The 24,849-nt window shown below is 39.7% G+C and overlaps 1 protein-coding gene across 1 annotated transcript in view; it reads left to right on the top strand.

Moving 5' to 3' along the window:
* Positions 1-24,849, top strand: part of LOC117716427 (uncharacterized) — an 83,788-nt gene that overhangs the window by 52,935 nt on the left and 6,004 nt on the right. Inside the window, exon 5 of the mRNA XM_076941735.1 lies at positions 9,918-11,006. Within this exon, the coding sequence (XP_076797850.1) occupies positions 9,918-11,006 (1,089 nt within the window). The remainder of the gene's footprint in view (positions 1-9,917; positions 11,007-24,849) is intronic.

The raw sequence follows: 24,849 nt of genomic DNA, 5'->3' as shown, positions 1-24,849 counted from the left end.
TTTAGGAGTTCTCTGGCCAAAGTTTTATGGTCACTTAAGTATACTATCATATCATCTGCAAATAGTGAAATTTTGACTTCTTCCTTTCCTATTTATATCCCTTTGACTTTCTTTTGTTGTCTAATCGCTCTAGCTAGGACTTCCAGTGCTATATTGAATAGGTAGGGTGAGAGTGGGCAGCTTTGTCTAGTCCCTGATCTTAGTGGGATTGCTTCAAGTTTCTCTCCATTTAGTTTGATGTTGGCTACTAGCTTGCTGTATATTGCTTTTACTATGTTTAGCTATGGACCTTGAATTCCTAATCTTTCCAAGACTTTTAACATGAAGGGATGTTGAATTTTGTCAAATGCTTTCTCAGGGTCTAGTGAGATGATCATGTGTTTTTTTTTCTTTGAGTTTATTTATGTAGTGGATTACATTGATGGATTTCCAAATATTGAACCATCCCTGCATTCCTGGGATAAAGCCTACTTGATCATGATGGATGATTGCTTTGATATGTTCTTAGATTCGGTTTGCAAGAATTTTATTGAGTATTTTTGTATCAATATTCATAAGAGAGATTGGTCTATAGTTCTCTTTCTTTGTTGGGGCTTTGTGAAGCTTAGGTATGAGTGTAATTGTAGCTTCATAGAACAAATTGGGTATTGTTCCTTCTGTTTCTATTCTGTGGAATAGTTTGAAGAGAATTGATATTAGGTCTTCCTGGAAGGTCTGATAGAATTCTGTACTGAAACCATCTGGCCCCAGACTTTTTTTGGTGGGGAGATTTTTAATGACAGTTTCTAATTCTTTAGGGGTTACGCTACTGTTTAGATGGTGTATCCGCTCCTCATTTAACTTTGGTACCTGGTATCTATCTAGAAAATTGTCCATTTCCTCCAGATTTTCCAATTTTGTTGAGTATAGGCCTTTGTAGTAGGATCTGAAGATTCTTTTAATTTCCTCTGTTTCTGTTGTTATGTCTCCCTTTTCAGTTCTGATTTTATTAATTTGAGTACTGTCTCTGTGCCCTTTGGTTAGTCTGGCTAAGGGTTTGTCTATCTGGTTGATTTTCTCAAAGAACCATCTCCTGGTTTTGTTGATATTTTGTATAGTTCTTTTTGTTTCAACTTGGTTGATTTCAGCCCTGAGTTTGATTATTTCCTGCCATCTACTCCTCTTGGGTATATTAGCTTCTTTTTGTTCTAAGGCTTTCAGGTGTACTGTCAATTTATTAATGTATTTTCTTTCCATTTTATTTTTGTGGGCAGTTAGAGCTATGAGTTTTCCTGTTAGTACTGCTTTCATGGAGTCCCACAAGTTTGGATATGATGTGTCCTCATTTTCATTTAACTCTAATAAGTCTTTAATTTCTTTCTTTATTTCTTCCTTGACCAAGTTATCATTGAGTAGAGCATTGTTCAGTTCCACGTGTATGTGGGCTTCCCGTTGTTTTTGTCCAAGTCAAAGATGAGACTCAGCCCATGGTGTTCTGATAGTGTACAAGGGATTATTTCAATCTTTTGGTATGTTGAGGCCTGTTTTGTGACCACTTATATGGTCTATTTTGGAGAAGGTACCATGAGGTGCTGAGAAGAAGGTATATTCTTTTGTTTTAGGATGAAATGTTCTATAGATGTCAGTTAAGTCCAATTGGTTCATAACTTCTGTTAGTTTCATTGTGTCTAAGTTTAGTTTCTGTTTCCATGATCTGTCCATAGCTGAGAGTGGGGTGTTGAAATCTCCCACTACTATTGTGTGAGGTGCAATGTATGGGTTAAGTTTTAGTAAAGTTTCTTTTATGTATGTGGGTGCTCTTGCATTTGGAGCATAGATGTTCAGAATTGCAAGTTCCTCTTGGTACATTTTTCCTTTGATGATTATGAAGTGTCCTTCTTTATCTTTTTTGATTACTTTAGGTTGAAAAACGATTTTATTTGATGTTAGAATCGCTACTCCCGCTTCTTTCTTTGGACCATTTGCTTGGAAGATTGTTTTCCAACTTTTTACTCTGAGGTAGTATCTGTCTTTTTCACAAAGGTGCGTTTCCTGTATGCAGCAAAATGTTGGGTCCTGTTTATGTATCCAGTCTGATAGTCTATGTCTTTTTATTGGGGAATTGAGTCCATTGATATTAAGAGATATTAAGGAAAAATGAATGTTGTTTCCTGTTATTTTTGTTATTGGCAGTGGAGTTATGTTTGTATAGCTACCTTCTTTTAGGGTTGTTAGAAGATTACTTTCTTGCTTTTTCTAGGTTGTAGTTTCCCACCTTGTGTTGGAGTTTTACACCAATTATCCTTTGAAGTGCTGGATTTGTGGCAAGATATTGTGTAAATTTGGATTTGTCATGAAATATTTTGGTTTCTCCATCAATATTGATTGAGAGTTTTGCTGGGCATAGTAGTCTGGGCTGGCATTTGTGTTCTCTTAGGGCCTGTATGATACCAGTCTAGGATCTTCTGGCTTTTATATTCTCTGGTGAGAAATCTGGTGCAATTCTTATAGGTCTGCCTTTATATGTTACTTTGCCCTTTTCCCTTACTGCTTTTAGTATCTTGTCTTTGTTTTGTACATTTAATGTTTTGATTATTATGTGACGGGAAGTATTTCTTTTTTGGTCTAGTCTATTTGGGGTTCTGTAGGCTTCTTGTATATTTATGGACATCTCTTTCTTTAGGTTAGGGAAGTTTTCCTCTATAATTTTGTTGAAGATATTTACTGGCCCTTAAAGTTGGGAATCTTCACCTTCATCTATACCTATTATCCTTAGGTTTGGTCTTCTCATTGTGTCCTGGATTTCCTGGATGTTTTGTGTTAGGAGCATTTTACATTTCACATTTTCTTTGACCGTTGTGTCTATGTTTTCCATGGTATCTTCTGCGCATGAGATTCTCTCTTTTATGTCTTGTATTCTGTTGGTGATGGTTGCATCTATGACTCCTGATCTTTTGCCTAGGTTTTCTATCTCCAGGGTAGTCTCCCTTTGAGATTTCTTTATTGTTTCTACTTCAATTTTTAAGTCCTGGATGGTTTTGTGTAATTCCTTCACCTGTTTGGTTATGTTTTCTTGCATTTCTTTAAGGGCTTCTACCTGTTTACCTGTGTTCTCCTCAAATTCTTTGAGAGTGTTGTTTATGTCCTTTTTAAAGTCCTCCATCATTATCATAAGAAGTGATTTTAATTCTGAGTCCTGCTTTTCTGGTGTGATTTGGTGTTCAGGACTTGCTATGTTGGGAGAACTGGGTTCTGATGTTGCCAAGTAACTTTGGTTTCTGTTGTTTACATTGTTACACTTGACTTTTGCCATTTGGTTAGCTCTAGTGCTACCCTCTCTCATTGGTTCTGACTGGGGACTGTCTTTCCAGTTATCTGGCTTGTATCAGAACTCCTCAGGGTCCAGATGTCTCTGTGATCCTATGATCCCAAGCTCCAGATGCTCTGAGTGCAGTGTCTCCTCTAGGAAATCTCAGGGTAAGGTGTCTTCTTGAGAGCAGACCAATTAGGTGTTTGCTGCTCTGAGTTCAGTGGTTCCTCTAGAATGTCTCAGGATAAGGTGACTGCTGCTCTGGGTTCTGTGGCTTCTCTAGGATGACTCTGGGTATGGTGCCCCCTGCTCTGAGGTTGGTGGCCTCTCTAGGATGTCTCAGGATATGGTTTCCATCAGGGTGCAGACCCACTGGGTGTCTGCCTCTCTGAGGACACTGGCCACTCTGGGCTGACTCAGGATGCAGTTTTCACAGGGGTGCAGACCCACTGGATGCCCGCTCTTGCCACTGGGATCCGAAGAGGGGCAGAAGGGGAGTGAAATTCCACAAGGACAGGGTTTTGGTACCTGGGGGGGGGGGGTCCTTAGAGGTTTCTACTTCCAGCTGTGGCTCTGGTGCGTAGGGTGGTGCACAGCTGGCCCTACCTGCCTCCCTGAGGATACTGGTCTCTCAGGGATGTCTCAGGATACAGGTTCCACAAGGGTGTAGACCCTCTGGGTGTCTGTTCCCACTACCGGGATGGATCTGGAGAGGGGGGAAGGGGAGTGGAGTTTCGTGGAGGGGGGTTGGGTACCTGTGGGGGGGTGCTGCGAGCTTCCTACTCCAAGCTGTGGGTCTGGTGCATAGAGCGGTGTGCCACTGGCCTTACCTGTCTCCCTGAGGGCACTGGACTTCCAGGGATGGCTCAGGATACAATGTCCCCAAGGGTGCAGACCCCACTGGGTGTCTGCTCCCTCTACCGGGATGGATCTGGAGAGGGGTGGAAGGGCTCTTCACAGTTTTCTACTTTTATAATTTTTACCTTAGGTCTTATCATAGTATCCTTGATTTCCAGGATGTTTTGTGTCATAAATTTCTTGTTTGCTACCTTTTCTTTAATCTATCAATTTCTTCTATATATTTGCTCTGTATTCACCGCTCACCCAAGGCATGACTTGCTTTTTCTGTATGTTGTATTTTGTTCCACAGGGTTTGTGCACATTTTAAAATCCTTTTTCTCATGCATGTGCCATGCTTTTTACCTGAAACATTAAAAATTTTATTGTATTTATTACCTTATTTTTTTATATTTTATTTATTTATTTATTTTTATTAGATATTTTATTTACACTTCAGATGCCATCCCCTTTCCCCATTCCCCCTACCCCCCTTAGAAAACCCCTATCCCATGCCCCCTTTTCCTTTTTGCATTTATACATTTTTTTAAAATAATGTTAATCATAAGCGTTATAAGTTTGGAATTGTTCAATCAGAGGTGTAACCCACTGACCGACCTATATATAACAACTATCTTTGACTGGTGGAGATACATGAATATCTGCCTCCCTGTCTCCCCCCTCTTTCTCTCTTTCATCACCTAGCTTCTCCTATCCTTCTTCTCCTCCTCTTCTTACTCCTTTTCTTGCTCTCAGTACTCCTCCTACCTTAGCTCTTCCTACACATCACCCTTCCTGTTAAAATGAAACTTTTCTCTCAAAATACAATTAGAGCATAATTATGCCAATTTGTACCAGTGAGGTACAAGATAGTCCTAATATCCATCATTTTATTTTAATAGCCCATCATTTTGTTGACTAACCAGCACCTCTGTCATCTATCCTAACTAAAACATTTAGTTCTGAACCTGGCTTTAGGATGAATGTCAGCTGACTACCATCCACTCAAATCTTTTCTCTTATGGTAAATAGCTATAAGTTTTCAACCCAGTCAGAAATCCAAAATCCAGAATGACTGAGTTAACTATAATTGTGGGAAGCACAAAGCATAGCTTCTAAAACTCAGCCAATTTATAGAGACCTCTGAACACCTGAAAAGCCCCTATACTACCGAACGTTGGAGCATCAAATCTTCAGCCTTCTGGCCCAGAATCATCTGACAGACCTTGGTGATGCAGGATTATTAAGGACTGATTACTCTGTCTAGGCAGATATAATCAGTCGACTATTCTGCATGTGTGTCCTTTTCTGGACAGTAATTTGTCTGTAGATGGAGAGAGGCAATTCTTGTCTAGTGGCTGTCACCACACAACTGGAGTAACTCCAAGGATGCTCAGTTTCTTTTTAGAATCCACGACAGGAAGCTGTCAGGAGCAGACAGGTCTCTAATCAAAATGAACATTAATATAGAAATATTTGTAGTGTCAGTTCTATGGACTTCTGATGTTTTGAAAACCAACTATCCATGTAAGGTAACCTGGACTGTTGTCTGTTCACTCCTCTCAGCTATTTCTAAATAAAATATGGAAAACACCCTAACAATAAACTCAAAACCATGCGTTTGCTATAGTCCCTTAACTCATAGGTTAACTGTCCCAAATCAGTTAAAAAAGTTAAAAAAGGGCTGAGTCTAGGCCTTGTATTCCTACATGTGTTATACAGGCACAATGCCCATGGGAGTATCAATATTCATCTCATTTTTATATTAATAAGAGGCTTGTACCAATGAAAACCTTAAATTTGAAATCAAAGTAAATTCTGTACCATTTAAGAATTTATAAATTCATCTTGATAATAAGTATACAGATTTCTACCAGTAGGTTATGGCTATGCAGTAAGTCCTTGCTAATCCCCCCTGTTCCAACAAAACCACTACTTGTCCCTAGAAAGACAGACCATTATTAACCACATTAGTCCCCAAGCTCAGTGAATAGGGGCGCTGACTCTTCTTTAACTTCTTCAAGCTGATTAAGGGCGTTGAGATTTTAGAAGAGGGGTGGGGGGGCGAGAGTAAGTTGATAAGCCTCTGATGCTGTGTCTTCACTGAATCCAGATGGAATTCCAGGACATCAGAAGTTTGGGCAGGTCTGCTCAGTATGCTTGATGAGTAGATACACCAAGGCTGTGTATTCTGCAATATACAATTCTCAGAACAAGTTTTAGTATCAAGAAAAAAAAAATTTCCACCCCCAAGGCGCTGACATTTTTTTAAAGATGTTGGTTCTGAAGACTTTTTTTTTCACCGCTTCTTAAAATTGGTTGTAGTATTTACGTTTCAGATTTTATCCCCTTAGCCTACTTCCTCCCACCACCCAGAAACCTATCCCATCCCCCTCCTCATGTTTCTATGAGGCAGTGACCACACCTACCCCCCTCACTATCCCCTCCCCGCCCTCACATCCCCCCCCACTGTGTGTTCATTCATTCATTTTTCATTCATTTTTTTTTATGGGACCAAGAAACTCCTCTCCCACCTATGTCTGACAGGGCCATCCTCCCCTACATATACCTCTGGAGTCTTGGGTCCCTCCCTATGTGTTCCTAGGCTGGTGGTTTAGACCCTGGGGGGCTCTGGTTGTTTGGTATTGTTGCTTTCCACCTGGGGTCAATAACCCTTTCTGCTCCTTCAGTCCTCTCACTAAGTTCTCCATTGGGAAACCCCTGATCATATCAGTGGTTAATTGTGAACATTGTCCTCTGAGTGTTTTAGTCTTTGGCAGACCTCTAAGGAGACAGCTATATCATGTTCCTCACATTATGCACTTCCAGCCATCCACAATAGTATTTAGATTAGGTGGCTGTACATGGGGTGAATAGGTGGAAAGGTCTCCTGATGGCCCCTCCTTCAGTTTCTGTTCCATGTTTTGTTTCCCTATTTGCTCCCTTGAGCATTTTTATTTCTCATTCTAAGTAGAACTGAGGCATCCCTTCTTGGTCTTCCTTCTTCATGAGCTTCATGTGGCCTGTGGGTTGAGTCTTCGATAATCCAAGCTTCTGGGCTAACATCCGTGGAGATATGTTTGTGTAACTCTCTTCTTTTGGGGTTTTTGGAAGATTACTTTCTTGCTTTTTCTAGGTTGTAGTTTCCCTCCTTGTGTTGGAGTTTTCCACCAATTATTCTTTGAAGTGCTGGATTTGTGTTGAGATACTGTGTAAATTTGGATTTGTCATGGAATATTTTGGTTTCTCCATCAATAATGATTGACAGTTTTGCTGGGTATAGTAGACTGGGCTGATATTTGTGTTCTCTTAGGGTCTGTATGATATCGGTCCAGGATCTTCTGGCTTTTATGGTCTCTGGTGAGAAGTCTGGTGTAAGTCTTATAGGTCTGCCTTTATATGTTACTTTGCCTTTTTCCCTTACTGCTTTTAGTATTTTTTCTTTGTTTTGTACATTTGATGTTTGGACTATTATATGGTGGGAAGTATTTCTTTTCTGGTCTAAACTATTTGGAGTTCTGTAAGCTTCTTGTATATTTATGGACATCTCTTTCTTTAGGTTAGGGAAGTTTTCCTCTATAATTTTGTTGAAGATATTTACTGGTCCTTTTAGTTGGGAGTCTTCCCCCTCATCTATACCTATTATCCTTAGGTTTGGCCTTCTCATTGTGTCTTGGATTTCTTGTATATTTTGGGTTAGTAGCTTTTTGTATTTTGCATTTTCTTTGACAGTTGTGTCAATGTTTTCCATGGTATCTTCTGCACATGAGATTCTCTCTTCCATCTCTTGTATTCTGTTGGTGATACTTGTGTCTATGACTTCTGATCTTTTTTTTAGGTTTTCTATCTCCAGGGTATTGTCCCTTTGTGATTTCTTTATTGTTTCTACTTCCATTTTTAGATCCTGCATGGTTCTGTTTAATTCCTTTTCCCGTTTGGTTGCATTTTCTTGCAATTCCTTAAGGGATTTTTGTGTTTCCTCTTTAAGGGTTTCTATCTGTCTACCAGTGCTTTCCTTAAGTTCTTTGAGAATGTTATTTATGTCGTTCTTAAAGCCCTCTATTATCATCATGAGAAGTGATTTTAATTCTGATTCCTGCTTTTCTGGTGTGATGGGGTGTTCAGGGCTTGCTCTGATGGGGGAGCTGAGTTCTGATGATGCCATGTAACTTTGGTTTCTGTTGCTTACATTCTTGCTCTTGCCTTTTGCCATCTGGTTAACTCTAGTGCTGCCTGTACTTGCTGTCTCTGACTGAAGCCTGTCTTTCTAGTTATCTAGCATGTGTCTGATCTCCTAGGGGTCCAGATGTCTCTGTGATCTTTTCCAGCTGCACTGATTATAGTGGTACCTCTAGGATGCCTCAGGATATGGTGCCTCCAAGGTAGTAGTCCAGCTAGGTGTCTGCTGTTCTGGGTGCAGTGTCTCCTCTAGAATATCTCAGGAAACGTTGTCTGAAGCTCTGAGTTCATTTGTTCCTCTGTGGATCTGGATTGAGTGGAACTTCCAGTATGTCTCAGGTGGAATCCGGGGTCCACACAACAGCAGACCTGGCAGAGGTCTGATCTAGGCCTCAGATCTGAGAACTAGTTTCTAAGACACTGTCCAAATTAGAGCGCCTGGGATCCCTGCTTCCTCTGGGTTCTTGGAGGTTGGGGACAGAGCTGCCACCCAAGATCTGCTCAGTGCTCTGGCCCAGACCGGAAGGAACCAGTGTTCCAGGCCTGGAGTGACTTCCTGGGTCCTTTTGGTTCCCAGTTACTCCCTGTTTAGGGCGGGCCCTGCTGTCTGCTTACCTAAGATACTGCCTGAGTTTGAGCGCCTGGAATCCCTGCTTCCTCTGGGTTCTTGGATGTTGGGGGCAGAGCTGCCACCCAAGGTCTGCTCAGTGCTCTGGCCCAGACAGGAAGGAACCAGTGTTCCAGGCTGGGAGTGACTTCCTGGGTCCTTTTGGTTCCCAGTTACTCCCTGTTTAGGGCAGGCCCTGCTGTCTGCTTACCTAAGATACTGCCTGAGTTCGAGCACCTGGGATCCCTGCTTTCTCTGGGTTCTTGGATGTTGGAGGCAGAGCTGCCACCCAAGGTCTGCTCAGTGCTCTATTACCTTATTTTTAATATATAGTCTTATTGATACTAAATCTATTATTTACTTTTACAGTAGTATTCTATTCCAATAAAGTTATTCTAGTTCCTTTTTTAATTATTCTGTCTTTGGAATAATTACTTGCATCTATATTGGTAATTGAATTTCATACTGAGTAGATATCTTTTGTTATTACTGCATGATAGTTGCAACAAGTTTGTTTCAAGTTATCTGTTATACGGAATAATTATTGATGATTGATATATATATATATATATATATATATATATATATATATATATATTTCATGAAATATCTCCTAACACATTATATTATATTTTTGGCATTTGTTTCTTTGGAATAAAATTACTGCAGTTCTGTGTTGTATGCTTTTGCTATGATTCTCCTCAGGTTACTGCTATTTCTTCAATTATGCATGTGTATCATTTCTAGCAAATTGTAAAATGTCAAATAATGACATGATCTCATTAACTTCAGGTCTATCTTGTGATCATACCAAGAACCTATTCACAAAGGCATTTACACAGGATTATTTTTTGAAGGAAATAACACAAAAATTTGCATGTATTGAACTTTCACCTCTACATAGAAACAAATTCTGGGAATATAGAGATGCCAGTGAAGAGTGTGATATATGTGATTATGGAAATCATCTGTTTGCAAGAAAAAATTGTTTCATTCCTGAAAAAGATCAGGAAGTTCCAGATACTTCTCCTGAGAGAACTGAGTCCTCAAATCTTAAGGCTCACTACAGAATTTCTACTCAAGAGACACCTTACAAATGTAGTGAATGTGGCAAATGCTTTACACAGTCTTCAAGTCTTAAAGTTCATCATAGAATCCATACTGGCAACAAACCTTACAAATGTAATGAATGTGGAAAATCTTTTACACAATCATCAACTTTTCATGTTCACCACAGAATTCATACAGGAGACAAACCTTACAAATGTTATGAATGTGGGAAATCTTTTAACAAGTCCTCAAACCTTAAAGTTCACCACAGAATCCATATTGGAGACAAACCTTACAAATGCAATGAATGTGGCAAATGTTTTACTGACTCTTCAAATCTTAAAGCTCATCATAGAATCCATACAGGAGACAGACCTTACAAATGTTATGAATGTGGGAAATCTTTTAAGGAGTCCTCAAAACTTAAAGTTCACCACAGAATCCATACTGGAGACAAACCTTACAAATGTTATGAATGTGGGAAATCTTTTAAGGAGTCCTCAAAACTTAAAGTTCACCACAGAATCCATACTGGAGACAAACCTTACAAATGTAATGAATGTGGAAAATGTTTTACTCACTCTTCATGTCTTAAAGTTCATCATAAATTCCATACTGGAAGCAAACCTTACAAATGCAATGAATGTGGCAAATGTTTTACTCACTCTTCAAATCTTAAGGCTCATCATAGAATCCATACAGGAGACAGACCTTACAAATGTTATGAATGTGGGAAATCTTTTAAGGAGTCCTCAAAACTTAAAGTTCACCACAGAATCCATACTGGAGACAAACCTTACAAATGTTATGAATGTGGGAAATCTTTTAAGGAGTCCTCAAAACTTAAAGTTCACCACAGAATCCATACTGGAGACAAACCTTACAAATGTAATGAATGTGGAAAATGTTTTAAACAGTCCTCACATCTTCATGTTCACTATCGAATTCATATAGGAGACAAAACTTGCAAATGTAATGAATGTGGCAAATGTTTTACACAGTTTTCAGATCTTAAAGTTCACCATAGAATCCATACTGGAAACAATCCTTAAAAAGTGGATGAGTGTGGGGACACTTTTACACAGTCTTCAAGTCTTAAAACTCACAATAGATTACATACTAGAGATAAACCATATAAATAAAATAAGTGTAGAAAATAACTTATCAGTTTTCCAACTTAAAGTTCACCAAAATATTCACACCGAAAACAAAACTTACAAATATATAAGTGTGTGAAATCATTTGAAGATTCCTCAAATTTTCAAGTTCAACATAGAATCCATAATGGAGATAAACCTTAGAAATACATTGAATGTGGCAAACCTTTTACACAGTTCTCAGATCTTAAAGTTCAACACCAAATCCTTCCTGGACATAAATGTTACAAATATAATGAACATGGAATATCATTTATCCCATCCTCAAATGTTCAAGTTCACTACAGAATCCATACAAGAGGTAGTCTTCTTGAATAAGAAAGTAGTCAGTTTTTTTTAACCTGGTCCTCAACTCTCCATGTGCATCAAAGAATGTATTATGGAAAGCAGCCTTTCCTATTCCAAGTGCAATGAATGTGTGAAATACTTTTCTTGTCCCCATTCCTTCAAGATCACCACAGAATATATTTTGGGGACAAGCATTACTATTTAAAGGTTGTGAATTTTTTTTCACAGAAATCATGTCCTCAAACATAGCACAACATGCATACTGGAGACAAACCTTAAAAATGTCAACTATATGGCAAATCATTTAGTTCACAAGCTCAAACTTTGGATGAAATACATCAATATAGCAGACTAACTTGATAGGTAGTTGCTTTCTGAATATTTATATAGAAACATGTTATTTAAAAAGAGAAATATTGTTGTAAGTATGTAATCAGTATTGATACCTTACTCATTATCAGACAATTCCCACAGGTTAGTCTTATACTTGGTATTAATTGGAAATATTTTCACTCAGAAATGACAAATATTCATTTTAAATTGTTTTAATAACTATAAAATATGAAAATATCTTTCACCCAGTGTTAATCTGACATCATTGATTAATGATGATATAGAATAAAATTTCAAACTTGTATTTTAAATTGTAAGCATTTAAGCCAAAAAATATCATTGTACATTTTCATACAAACCTCTTGCATAAAGTTCTGTATAATTTAGTTTGGTAGAATACTGTGATTTGTGAGATATATACTTTGTAATGATTATTGTGGTGTTTAAGCTTTTATAGACTAATTTTTAACCTAAAACTAGTCTCTTCTTTCTTACAGTTATTAATAAATATTAATAAATATGTTCCAACTGTCTTTTATTAATACTGCCTTATTGGATTAGTCTCTATTTTATGCTTGGATGGTATCATCCATATCTTTTATTTTATTTTTTTATTAAATGTTAATGAAGGCTTTATAAGTTTGGTAATGCTCAATCAGAAGTGTAACCCAATACCCAACCTAGATATATAAACTATCTTTGACTGGTGGAGACATGTGAACATCTGCCTCCATGCCCCCCTCTCTTTCTCTCTCTCATCACCTAGCTTCTCGTTTCCTTCATCTCCTCCTCTCCTTACTCCATCTCTTCCACTCGGTACTCGTTCTCCCTTAGCTTCTCCTACGTATCACTCTTCCTGTTAAAGTAAAACTTTTCTCTCAAAATACAATTAGAGCATAATTAATCCTAATTGTACCAGTGAGGTACAAGATAGTCCTAATACCCAGTCCATCATTTTGTTGACTAACCAGAACCTCTGTTATCTCTCCTAACTAAAACACTTACTTTTGAACCTGTCTTTTTTCTTGGCTTTATAATGAATGTCAGCTGAAAACCATCCACTCACATTTTTTCTCTCAAAGTAAATAGCCAGGATTGGCTATAAGACTATAGGTCTTCAACCCCTTTAGAAATCCAGAATTACTGAGTCAACTGAAATTATGGGAAGCACAAAGCATAGCTTCTAAAACTTAGCCAATTTATAGAGACCGCTGAACACCTGGAAAGGCCCTATACTACCAAATGTTGGAGCATCAAATCTTCAGCCTTCTGGCCCAGAATCATCTGACAGACCTTAGTGATGCAGATTTATTAAGGGCTGATTACTCTGTCTAGGCCGATATAATCAGTTGACTATTCTGCAAGTGTGTCCTTTTCTGGACAGTAATTTGTCTGTAGATGGAAAGAAGCAATTCTTGCCTAGTGGCTGTCACCGCACAACTGGCTTAACTCCAAGGATGCTCAATTTCTTCTTAGAATCCAAGACAGGAAGCTGTCAGGAGCAGACAGGTCTCTAATCAAAATGAACATTAATATAGAAATATTTGTAACGTCAATTCTATGGACTTCTGATGTTTTGAAAACCAACTATCCATGTAAGGTAACCTGGATTGTTGTCTGTTCACTCCTTTTAGCTATTTCTAAACAAAATATGGAAAACACCCTAACAATAAACTCCAAGCTATGAATTTGCTATAGTCTCCTAACTCATAGGCTAACCATCCCAAATCAGCTAAAAAAGTTAAAGAAGGACTGGGTCTAAGCCTTGTATTCCTAAATGTGTTATACAGGCATAATGCAGGTAGAAGATCCCACACATCGCCCTAGACTTTAGAACCACAACTGGCAGTAGGGAGTCCCCAGAGCGTACCTGGTATCTTTTATTTTCTGATTGATGAGGTCAATAGAAACACTTCACGAAACGATAAATTTGATTGCTTCAGACAAGTACCAGACAGTAATTAGGAAGATTATATATGGTACACCAAGGAATCCTTGAGGGTTTTTGAGTCTCTCTCTCTCTCTCTCTCTCTCTCTCTCTCTCTCTCTCTCTCTCTCTCTCTGTGTGTGTGTATGTGCATATGTGTGCATGTGTGAGTTATGTGGCTTAAGGGACTGGCATTTCAGTGAACATAGCTTCTGCTCTAGGGAAAATCCTATATGGACCCATTTTGGAAGGAGAGTGTTGAAGCTTTAATATGACAAATTCTCCTTTGGCCAAACTAAATTATTGATAATCACAATGTGTGATGCATATAGAATTCTTTTTTAATATTTTATTTACATTTAAGATGCCATCCACTTTCCCCATTTCTCCTCCCTAGAAAACCCCTGTCCCATGCCCCCCTTTCCGTTTTGTTTTTATACAATTTTTTAAAAATGTTAATCAAAGGATTTATAAGTTTGGTAATGCTCACTCAGAAGCGTAACCCAATACACAACCTAGATATAAAAACTATCTTTGACTGGTGGAGACATGTGTACATCTGCCTCCATGCCTCCTCTCTCTTTCTCTCTCTCATCACCTAGCTTCTCCTCTTCTTCATCTTCTCTCCTTGCTCCATCTCTTCCTCTCAGTACTCCTTCCCACTTAGCTCCTCCTACAAATCACTCTTCCTGTTAAAGTAAAACTTTTCTCTCAAAATACAGTTAGAACATACTTATTCCTAATTGTACCAGTGAGGTACAAGATAGTCCTAATACCCAGTCCACCATTTTGTTGACTAACCAGAACCTCTGTCATCTCTTCTAACTAAAACACTTACTTTTGATCCTGGCTTTTTTGGCTTTAGAATGAATGTCAGCTGAAAACCATCTACTCAGATCTTTTCTCTCAAAGTAAATAGCCAGGATTGGCTATGAGACTATAGGTATTCAACCCCATCAGAAATCCAGAATGAGTGAGTTAACTGAAGTTATGGGAAGCACTAAACATAGCTTACAAAACTTAGCCAATTTATAGAGACTGCTGAACACCTGGAAAGCCCCTATACTACCGAATGTTGGAGCATCAAATCTTCAGCCTTCTGGCCCAGAATCATCTGACAGACCTTAGTGCTGCAGAATTATTAAGTGCTGATTACTCTGTCTAGGCAGATATAATCAGTCGGCTATTCTGCAAGTGTGTCCTTTTCTGGACAGTAATTTGTCTGTAGATGGAGAGAGGCAATTCTTGTCTAGTGGCTGTCACCACACAACTGGAGTAACTCCAAGGATGCTCAATTTCTTTTTAGAATCCATGACAGGAAGCTGTCAGGAGCAGACAGGTCTCTAATCAAGATGAACATTAATATAGAAATATTTGTAGCGTCAGTTCTATGGACTTCTGATGTTTTGAAAACCAACTATCCATGTAAGGTAACCTGGACTGTTGTCTGTTCACTCCTCTCAGCTATTTCTAAATAATATATGGAAAACACCCTAACAATAAACTCAAAACCATGCGTTTGCTATAGTCCCTTAACTCATAGGTTAACTGTCCCAAATCAGTTAAAAAAGTTAAAAAAGGGCTGAGTCTAGGCCTTGTATTCCTACATGTGTTATACAGGCACAATGCCCATGGGAGTATCAATATTCATCTCATTTTTATATTAATAAGAGGCTTGTACCAATGAAAACCTTAAATTTGAAATCAAAGTAAATTCTGTACCATTTAAGAATTTATAACTTCATCTTGATAATAATTATACAGATTTCTACCAATAGGTTATGGCTATGCAATAAGTCCTAGCTAATCCTCCCTGTTCCAACAAAACCACTACTTGTCCCTAGAAAGACAGACCATTATTAACCACATTAGTCCCCAAGCTCAGGGAATAGGGGTGCTGACTCTTCTTTAACTTCTTCAAGCTGATTAAGGGCGTTGAGATTTTAGAAGAGGGGTGGGGGGAAGAATAAGTTGATAAGCCTCTGATGCTGTGTCTTCACTGAATCCAGATGGAATTCTAGGACATTGGAGGTTTGGGCAGGTCTGCTCAGTATGCTTGATGAGTAGATACACCAAGGCTGTGTATTCTGCAATATATAACTCTCAGAACAAGTTTTAGTATCAAGAAAAAAAATTCCCCCACCCAGGGGGCTGACTTTTTTAAAAGATGTTGGTTCTCACAACTTTTTTTTGGCTTGTTAAAATTGGTTGTAGTATTTACGTTTCAGATTTTATCCCCTTAGCCTACTTCCTCCCACCACCCAGAAACCTCCTATCCCATCCCCCTCCTCATGCTTCTATGAGGCAGTGACTGCACCTACACCCCCTCAATATCCCCTCCCTGCCCTCACATTACCCCCCCCCCACTCTGTGTTCATTTTTTTTTATGGGACCAAGAATGTCCTCTCCCACCTATGCCCGACAAGGTCATCCTCCCCTACATATACCTCTGGAGTCTTGGGTCCCTCCCTATGTGTTCCCAGGCTGGTGGTTTAGACCCTGAGGGGCTCTGGTTGTTTGGTATTGTTGCTTTCCACCTGGGGTCACTAACCCTTTCTGCTCCTTCAGTCCTCTCACTAAGTTCTCCATTGATCATATCAGTGGTTAACTGTGAGCATCAACCTCTGAGTGTGTTAGTCTTTGGCAGACCTCTGAGGAGACAGCTATATCATGTTCCTCAGATTATGCACTTCCAGCCATCCACAACAGTGTTTAGCTTAGGTGGCTGTACATGGGATGAATACCCAGGTGGAATGGTCTCCTGATGGCCCCTCCTTCAGTTTCTGTTCCATGTTTTGTTTCCCTATTTGCTCCCTTGAGCATTTTTGTTTCTCATTCTAAGTAGAACTGAGGCATCCCCCTTTGGTCTTCCTTCTTCATGAGCTTCATGTGGTCTGCGAGTTGAGTCTTCGCTAATCCAAGCCTTTGGGCTAACATCCGTAGAGATATGTTTGTGTAGCTACCTTCTTTTATGGTTTTTGGAAGATTACTTTCTTGCTTTTTCTAGGTTGTAGTTTCCCTCCTTGTGTTGGAGTTTTCCACCAATTATTCTTTGAAGTGCTGGATTTGTGTTGAGATACTGTGTAAATTTGGATTTGTCATGCAATATTTTGGGTTCTCCATCAATAATGATTGACAGTTTTGCTGGGTATAGTAGTCTGGGCTGGCATTTGTGTTCTCTTAAGGTCTGTATGATAGCGGTCAGGATCTTCTGGCTTTTATGGTCTCTGGTGAGAAGTATGGTGTAATTTTTATAGGTCTGCCTTTATATGTTACTTTACCTTTTTCCCTTACTGCTTTAGTATTTTTTCTTTGTTTTGTACATTTGATGTTTTGAGTATTATATGGCGGGAAGTATTTCTTTTCTGGTCTAAACTATTTGGGGTTCTGTAGGCTTCTTGTATATTTATGGACATCTCTTTCTTTAGGTTAGGGAAGTTTTCCTCTATAATTTTGTTGAGGATATTTACTGGTCCTTTAAGTTGGGAGTCTTCCCCCTCATCTATACCTATTATCCTTAGGTTTGGCCTTCTCATTGTGTCTTGGATTTCTTATATATTTTGGGTTAGTAGCTTTTTGTATTTTGCATTTTCTTTGACAGTTGTGTCAATGTTTTCCATGGTATCTTCTGCACATGAGATTCTCTCTTCCATCTCTTGTATTCTGTTGGTAATACTTGTGTCTATGACTCCTTATCTTTTTTTTTTAGGTTTTCTATCTCCAGGGTAGTCTCCCTTTGAGATTTCTTTATTGTTTCTACTTCCATTTTTAGATCCTGTATGGTTTTGTTTAATTCCTTCTCCCATTTGGTTGCATTTTCTTGCAATTCCTTAGGGGATTTTTGTGTTTCCTCTTTAAGGGTTTCTATCTGTCTACCAGTGCTTTCCTTAAGTTCTTTGAGAATGTTATTTATGTCGTTCTTAAAGCCCTCTATTATCATCATGAGAAGTGATTTTAATTCTGATTCCTGCTTTTCTGGTGTGATGGGGTGTTCAGGGCTTGCTCTGATGGGGGAGCTGAGTTCTGATGATGCCATGTAACTTTGGTTTCTGTTGCTTATGTTCTTGCTCTTGCCTTTTGCCATCTGGTTAACTCTAGTGCTCCCTGTACTTGCTGTCTCTGACTGAAGCCTGCCTTTCCAGTTATCTAGCTTGTGTCTGATCTTCTAGGGGTCCAGATGTCTCTGTGATTTTTCCAGCTGCACTGATTACAGTGGTACCTCTAGGATGCCTCAGGATATGGTGCCTCCAAGGTAGCAGTCCAGCTAGGTGTCTGCAGTTCTGGGTGCAGTGTCTCCTCTAGAATATCTCAGGATATGTTGTCTGATGCTCTGAGTTCAGTTGTTCCTCTGTGGCTCTGGGTTGAGTGGACTTTCCAGTATGTCTCAGGTGGAATCCGGGGTCCACACAACAGCAGACCTGGCAGAGGTCTGATCAAGGCCTCAGATCTGAGAACTAGTTTCTAAGACACTGTCCAAGTTAGAGCACCTGGAATCCCGGCTTCCTCTGGGTTCTTGGAGGTTGGGGACAGAGCTGCCACCCAAGATCTGCTCAGTGCTCTGGCCCAGACCGGAAGGAACCAGTGTTCCATGATGGGAGTGACTTCCTGGGTCCTTGTGGGTCCTAGTTACTCCCTGTTTAGGGCGGGCCTTGCTCTCTGCTTACCTAAGACACTTCCGGAGTTAGAGCGTCTGGGATCCCGGCTTCCTCTGGGTTCTTGGAGGTTGGGGACAGAGCTGCCACCCAAGATTTGCTCAATGCTCTGGCCCAGACCAGAAGGAGGATGATATTTTCTAGTTCCATCCATTTACGTAAGAATTTCTCAAATTCATTACTTTTAATATCTGAGCCATACTCCATTGTGTATATGTACCACATTTTTGTATCTGTTCCTCTGTTGAAGGACATCTGGGTGCTTTCCAGCTTATGGCTATTATAAATAAGGCTGCTATGAACATAGAGGAGCATATGTCCTTGTTATATGTTGGAGCATCTTCTGGGTATATGCCCAGGAGTGGTATAGCTGGGTCTTCAGGCAGTGCTATTTCCAATTTTCTGAGGAACCACCAGACTGATTTCCAGAGTAGTTGTACCCGCTTGCAATCCCACCAGCAATGGAGGAGTGTTCCTCTTTCTCCACATTCTTGCCAGCATCTACCATCACTTGAGTTTTTGATTTTAGCCATTCTGACTGGTGTGAGGTGGAATATCAGGGTTGTTTTGATTTGGATTTCCTTGGTGACTAAGGGTGTTGAGCATTTCTTTAGGTGCTTCTCGGCCATTCGAGTTTCCTCAGTTGAGAATTTTTTGTTTATCTCTGTACCCCATTTTTTAATAGGCTTATTTGGTTGTCTGGAGTCTAATTTCTTGAGTTCTTTATATGTATTCGTTATTAGCCCTCTATCAGATCTAGGATCGGTAATGATCTTTTCCCAATCTGTTGTTTGCTGTTTTGTGTTAATGACAGTGTCTTTTGCCTTACAGAAACTTTGCAATTTGATGAGGTCCCATTTGTCAGTTCTTGATCTTAGAGCATACGCCATTGGTGTTCTGTTCAGGAACTTTCCCCCTGTGCCCAGGTATTCGAGGGTCTTCCCCAACTTCTCTTCTATTAGTTTCAGTGTATCTGGCTTTATGTGAATGTCCTTTATCCACTTGGAGTTGAGCTTTGTACAAGAGGATAAGAGTGGATTGATGTGCATTTTTCTACATGCTGACCTCCAGTTGAACAAGCACCATTAGTTGAAAATGCTGTCTTTTTTTCCACTGGATGGTTTTAGCTCCTTTGTCAAAGTTCAAGTGACCATACGTGTGTGGGTTCATTTCTGGATCTTCAATTCTATTCCATTGATCTTCTTGCCTATCTCTGTACCTCTACCATGTAGTTTCTTTTTAATCACTTCTACTTTGTAGTGCAGCTTGAGGTCAGAGATGGTCATTCCCCCAGAAGATATTTTATGGCTTCAGTTGTCGTCTCTGGCTTTTCACAATTTGCAAGACATCTCTTCAGGATCTTTTGTCTTCTAGAGTTTTTCTTGGTAAATTTAGTGCTTTTTTTTTAAAGGTCTGCCTTCATGTTACTTCACCTTTTTCTTACACCTTTTCAATATTATTTTTTGTTCTGTTGTGGCCTGAGCTGCCCCACACTGGGGACCAAAATGTTGTGGACCACTCTGTCAATGTTGGAATGTGCACTGCCAAAAGCCTTGGGGGCTAAGTTGTTAGAGCCTGCACTGCCCCAAGATGCTCCAGTCTGTGGGTCATGGTTCAGCAAGAGAGAGAGGATGGACAGGAAGAATGGAGACCATACTGTGATTCAATCCCATTTATTCTTCAGTCTCTCTTCTCTCTTTCCAAGTCCCTAGTTCCTAGTTCTAAGTTTCTAGTCTCTTTCCCAGTTCGGAGTTACCTGCCTCAAGTCTCAAGTACTCTTCCACATACAAGTGTCTAATTCCTAGTTCTCTTTCAAAGTGTTGAGTGTCTAATCCAAGTGTCTAATCCAAAGTCTCAAGTACTCTTCCAAGTACAAGTGTCTAATTCCTAGTTGCCTGTCTCAAGTCCCAAGTGTCTAATAATAATTTCTTCTGTCTGCCTCTTGCCTTTTATATGTCTCACTTCTAAGTCACACACTTAAGTCATGCCCTTAAGTCTTATCTCTAAATCACACCTTAAGTCTCACACACTGAAGGGAAAATCCTGGGTATCTAAAACAAGATGTTATCAGAGTGTGCTCAGCTGTTGTAGGCTATTGCAATCAAGGCTCTTGTCAGGGTATATGGCTCAAGATGGCTGCAAGGATGATAGCCGCCTTCTGTCAGCTCCTCACATTGTTCTGTAAATTTAGTGTTTTTGTTTTTATGTGTTAGGGGATTTTCTTTAATGGTTCAATTTATTTGTTGTTCCAAAGCCTTCTTTTACATTTATGGCCATCTCTTTCTTTAGGTTAGGAAAGTTTCATCTACGATTTTGTTTAAGGTATTTTCTGGCCCTTCGAACTGAGGATCTTTATATTCTTCTATTCCTATAAATCTTACATTTGGTCTTTTCATTGTGTCCCAAATTTCCCAAATGTTTTGGACTAGTAACATTTTATCTCTTGTGTTTTTGTTCTTCCACGTGTCCAGATCTTCATTGGTATGGTCTACACTTGAGATTCTCTCTTCCGTCCCTTGTATCTGTTGGTTATGCTTATATAAGTAGTTTTTGACCAGTTTCCTATGTTTTTCATCTTCAGGGCTGCCTCTGTTTGTGACTTCTTTATTGTTTCTATTTCAATTTTAGGTTTTTGACAGGTTTGTTTCAATTGTTTCACATGTTTGATTGTATTTTCCTGTATTTATTTTTTATTAGATATTTTATTTACACTTCAGATGGCATCTACTATCCCCATTCCCCCCCACCCCCCTTAGGAAACCCCTATCCCATGCCCCCTTTCCCTTTTTGCATTTATACATTTTTTAAAAATAATGTTAATCATAGGCTTTATAAGTTTGATATTGTTCAATCAGAGGTGTAACCCACTGACCAACCTAGATATAACAACTATCTTTGACTGTTGGAGATACATGAATATCTGCCTCCCTGTCTCCCCCCTCTTTCTCTTTCATCACCTAGCTTCTCCTCTCCTTCCTCTTCTCCTCTTCTTACTCCTTTTCTTCCTCTCAGTACTCCTCCTACCTTAGCTCCTCCTACACATCACCCTTCCTGTTAAAATGAAACTTTTCTCTCAAAATACAATTAGAGCATAATTATGCCAATTTGTACCAGTGAGGTACAGGATAGTCCTAATACCCAGTCCATACTTTTGTTGACTGACCAGCTCCTCTGTCATCTATTCTAACTAAAACATTTAGTTCTGAACCTGGCTTTAGGATGAATGTCAGCTGACGACCATCCACTCAAATCTTTTCTCTTAAGGTCAATAGCTATATGTTTTCAATTTCTTCAGAAATCCAGAATGACTGAGTTAACTATAATTGTGGGAAGCACAAATCATAGTTTCTAAAACTTAGCCAATTTATAGAGACCTCTGAACACCTGGACACTCGCTCTACTTCAAAATGTTGGAGCATCTGTTCTTCTGCCTTCTGGCCCAGGATCATCTGACAAATCTTAGTGCTGCAGAATTATTAAGGGCTGATTACTCTGTCTAGGCAGATATAATCAGTCGACCATTCTGCAAGTGTGTCCTTTTCTGGACAGTAATTTGTCTGTAGAAGGAAAGTGGCAATTCTTGCCTAGTGGCTGTCTCACCATAGCTGGAGTAACTCCAAGGATGCTCAATTTCTTCTTAGAATTCAATATAGGAAGCTGTCCGGAGCAGACAGGTCTCTAATGAAAATGAACATTAATACTGAAATGTTTGTCATGTCAATTCTAAGGATTTCTGATGTTTTGAAAACCAGCTATCCATGTAAGGTAATCTGGACTGTTGCCTGTTAACTCCACTCAGCTATTTCTAAATAAAACATAGAGAACACCCTTATAATAAACTCCAAGTCATGAATTTGCTATAGTCCCTTAACTCACAGGCTGACCATCTCAAATCTGTTAAAAAAGTTAAGGAAGGACTGGGTCTAAGCTTTGTATTCCTAAATGTGTTATACTGGTACAATGCCTATGAGAGTAACAATATTCATCTCACTCTTATATCACTAAGAAGCTCATGCCCAATAAAAACCTTAAAATTTGTAAACAAAGTAAATTGGTGCCATTTAAGAATTTATATCTTCATCTTGATATTAATTATACAGATTTCTACTAATAGGTTATGGCTATGCAATAAATCCTAGCTAATCCTCTCTATTCCGACAAAACCACTACTTTTCCCTAGAGATAGTTCAACATTTATCACCTTAGTCCCCAAGCCCAGGGAATAGGGGCGCTGACTCATCATTAGCTTCTTCAAGCTGATTATGGGCATTGAGATATTAGAAGAGGAGTGGGGGGAGAGCAAATTGACAAGCCTCTGATACTGTGTCTTCGCTGCCTCCAGATGGAATTCCCGGACCTCAGAGGTTTTGAGCAGGTCTGCCCAGCTTGCTTGTTGAGTAGATACCCCAAGGCTGATCATTCTGCAATATACAATTCTCAAAACAAATTTTAGTATCAAGATAGTTTTTTTTTTATTAAAGAGGGCTGACATTTTATTAAGAATATTGGTTCTAACCACTTTTCTATTTTTTCCTTTCTTTTATTGGATATAATATTTACATTTCAAATTTTATCCCCTTACCATATTTCCCCCACCACCCAGGAACCCCTTATTCCATCCCCCCTCCTCCTGCTTCTATGAAGGTGTTTACCCACCTACCCCCAGCCCCCCTCCCCACCCTCAGATCCCCCCCCCTCAGTGCTCAGCCTTCAGGGTACCAATGACCTTGTCTCCCACCTATGCCCAACAAGGCCATCCTCCCCTACATATACAGCTGGAGTCATGTGTCTCTCCATATGTGCTCCTAGGCTGGTGGTTTAGACCCTGGGGAGCTCTGGCTGGTTGGTATTGTTGCTCTCCTCACGGGGCCACCAGCCCTTAAGGTTCCTTCAATTTACTCTCTAACTCCTCCATTGGGAACCTTTGATCAGATTAATGGATAGCTGTGGGTATCTGTCTCTGGGTATGTCAGACTCTGGAGGACCTCTAAGGAGACAGCCTTATCAGGCTGCTGTCAGCTTTCCCATCCTGACATCCCTATCAGCGTCTATTTTTGGTGACTGCCCATGGAATGAATACTCAGATGGAATGGTCTCCCTACAACCCCCCTTCAGATTCTATCCCACACTTTGTCTCCATATTTGCTCCCTTGGGTATTTTGTTACTCCTTCTAAGAAAGACCTAGGCATCCTCCCTTGTTCTTTCTTCTTCATGAGCTTCATGTCATCTGGTAGTTGAATCATTGTTGTTTCAAATTTTGGGCTAATCTCCACTTATCAGTGAGTAAATACCATGTGTGTTCTTTTGTGATTGGGTTACCTCACTCAGGATGATATTTTCTAGTTCCATCCATTTACCTAAGAATTTCCCGAATTCATTATTTTTAATAGCTGAGTAATATTCCATTGTGTAAATGTACCACATTTTTTGTATCCATTCCTCTGTTGAAGGGCATCTGGGTTCTTTCCAGCTTCTGGCTATTATAAATAAGGCTGCTATGAACATAGTGGAGCATATGTCTTTGTTATATGTTGGGCAGTGCTAGCGCTGGCTATGGGTTCTATGGATCCCCCAGAATGTGTCTGGCGGTATCCGGGGTGCACTCACAGGCTAGCTGGGCAGAGGTCTGGCCCAGGCCTCAGAGCGGAAGAGGGGCAAGCAGAGGAGGAAGGGGAGTGCTAGCTCTGGCTATGGGTTCTATGGATCCTCCAGAATGTGTCTGGTGGTATCCGGGGTGCACTCACTTTTCCTGTATTTCTTTAAGGGATTTTTTTGTTTCCTCTTTAAGGGCTTCTACCTGTTTGCATGTGGTTTCCTGTATTTCTTTAAGGAGGTATGTATATCCTCTTTAATATGGCTATAATCTTCCTAAGATGAGATTTCAGGTTAGAATTTTGATCTTTGTTTGTGTTCAGATATCTGGGCCTTGTTTTGGTATGAGAACTCAGTTCTGGTGATGTCAAATTAAAAAATGTTCTTGTGCTTGACTTTTGCCATCTGGTATCTGTCTGGTTAACTGTCCTGGGTGTCTTGGACTGAAACAGACTCCATGGATGCAGGTAGAGATGTATCTCCTGGTTAGAACAGGTCATCTGGTAGAGAAGAAGTACATTCTTTGGTTAGGGCAGGCTTTGTTTTTCTGGGATTATAGCTGGATTATAGCTGTTGTGTTCCTGTGTCCCAGTGTCCTTGTGTACCTGGTTTGGGCAGACCTCCTTGGAGGCCTGCTGGCTTTATGGTCTTGGGGAAGGGAAGTCCACCTCTCTTCCTGATTATGGCAGATGTACTTTGAGACACATAGGCTGTGGGATTGGGTAGGGGGCTGACATCCTCATCTGCCACAAATACATTTGGAGTTGCAGACTGGCAAGGGGGAGGCATCACTTTCTTTAAGTAGGAAAAATTTCCTCTATGATTTTATTGAAAATGTTTTCTATGCACTGGAGCTTAGACTATTCACCTTTTTCTATTCCTATTATTCTTACCTTAGGTCTTATCATAGTATCCTTGATTTCCAGGATGTTTGTGG

This window comes from Arvicanthis niloticus, chromosome 10 (genome assembly GCF_011762505.2).
Source record: "Arvicanthis niloticus isolate mArvNil1 chromosome 10, mArvNil1.pat.X, whole genome shotgun sequence".
Lineage (NCBI taxonomy): Eukaryota > Metazoa > Chordata > Mammalia > Rodentia > Muridae > Arvicanthis > Arvicanthis niloticus.
Note: the sequence above shows the minus strand (reverse complement) of the source record. Positions and strands in the feature narration are given on the sequence as shown.